Below are 1,828 nucleotides of genomic sequence, written 5' to 3'. Positions count from 1 at the left end.
TAATTTCCTGTTTATGGCAAGTTCCTGATTTTCCAAAAGACCAAATTAAAGAGAGGCCACAGGAAGAAAACGTTTACTTCTTTCACTATCAATCTTGCATCTTTAAAGTTCTGCGTCCAAGTTAGTGGATCGAATTGTGTATTATTTTTGGTTTCCTGTGTCTGTCTCACTAAAAACCACAAACCTCAGCTAATGCAGATTTAATTTCCCCAGGATGTCGCTGAACAGCTAAAGAAAGGGATATGCATGATGGGAAATGATTTTGTTTTGTTTTCCAGTAAACACAATGTTGTTTCGATTGCCCCTTTTGAGACTTCACCTATCTCCTGAAGGATTTTAGCCTGGATGTCTGGAAACTTGATCAGGTATAAAAGGCTCCACTGCAAACCGGTGATGATAGTGTCAAAACCTACGAGGAAAAAAAGGCATCGGTTATGATCAAAATCTGTAAACAGCCTCAAGACACATGTCACAATTAGCAAGTGGGCAAACAAACTGGTAGAAGATGTGATGTGTGGTGAAAAACCACAACATTCTCAGGCTAAAAGAATGAAAATGAGCAGTTTGAGCTGCTCAATGAGCTCCTCATGGGTGTTTGTTAAACACTCTTTAATGAACTAGAACTACCAAGATGCATAAACTGAAACAAGTATGAATAGAATAAGCCAAAAGCAGACAAAAAAAACATACATTTAAAGCAAATTCTCAGAAGAACTCTAGGTCTGATCAGTCTGAAGTGCCTCCCCTGTGACAACAACACAGAGCCAAGAAAAACATCTTGTTCTGGAAGTAAATGCATGCTTTTAACAAGCAAAGCTATTAGCGCAATAACAACCCAGGGAGGAGGACTGCAGCCTTGGAAGGCATTCAGATTATGTCTCAAAGTTCTATGAAACATGTCGACACAGTTTATGAATTATTATTACCTAATGTAATCTGCATTCATGCTCCTAGATCCATTCGCACATGCTCATAATTCAGGATATGTAGAGAGAAAACCATTTTTCTGTTCTACTTCTAAAAGTACAATGATGTGCACATTCATTCTCTTGACTCTGGGTCTCTTACCGGCTCCGAAGATGTCAATGACACTGTGGATGATCTGTGAGTTGCTGAGCATGGCTGTTTCCTCGTCCTCCTGCCTGTCCTCACACATTGCTATTAGGGCATCAGTAATGTCCCGGATACAGTTCTGTACAAAAACATAGAGAATGAGACTTGCAAAATGTTTAAAATGTGGAAAAATAAACTGTGGACCTATACTCATTTTTATATCACATCTATATCCATCTTGTTCCTGGCAATGCACAGTATGCATCTGTGCTTTCCTCAAAGCTGTTTACATCAAATTCAACTATGCGTGTGAATATTTTAGTTTGTATAAACTGAAACTCACTTCACAGGAACAGAGTATACTTTGGATGAAATTGTTACTGAGTTACTGACCACAATGTGTAAAAAATACCATTATAGCATACTGTTCAAAAGTTTGTTGTCAATAAATTAATACTTTTATTCAGCAGTAAAGTACATTGTTGCAAAAAATATTTTAAATAGATATGTTTTTTAATGATTTTAATGCATTTTTTAATAAATAATGAAAATTATTTATTTAAAAAACATTAAAGATTCGACCAACCCCAAATATTTGAACAGTAGTATACTTATATTATTAATTCATTATATTATAAAAATATGCACAGTGTGTGTGTATATATATATATATATATACTTTATATATTAAACACTACCAGTCAAAAGTTTTTGAACAGTACGATTTCTAATGTTTTTTAAGGAATTCTCTTCTGCTCACCAAGCCTGCATTTAT

General features: G+C 35.2%; 1 protein-coding gene across 1 annotated transcript; it reads right to left on the bottom strand.

The window, feature by feature from the left end:
- Positions 1 to 200: 200 nt before the first annotated feature.
- Positions 201 to 1,192, bottom strand: LOC107736584 (cytochrome P450 1A1-like; the record flags this gene model as incomplete). The annotated part of the gene is made up of 2 exons (XM_016547965.1): positions 201 to 409; positions 1,069 to 1,192. Coding segments are annotated over 2 exons (333 nt in total), but the record flags the coding sequence as incomplete, so codon positions are not given.
- Positions 1,193 to 1,828: the final 636 nt, after the last annotated feature.

Source organism: Sinocyclocheilus rhinocerous, unplaced genomic scaffold (assembly GCF_001515625.1).
Source record: "Sinocyclocheilus rhinocerous isolate Xijiao unplaced genomic scaffold, SAMN03320098_v1.1 C36802072, whole genome shotgun sequence".
NCBI lineage: Eukaryota > Metazoa > Chordata > Actinopteri > Cypriniformes > Cyprinidae > Sinocyclocheilus > Sinocyclocheilus rhinocerous.
This window is presented reverse-complemented; position numbering and strand designations above follow the sequence as displayed.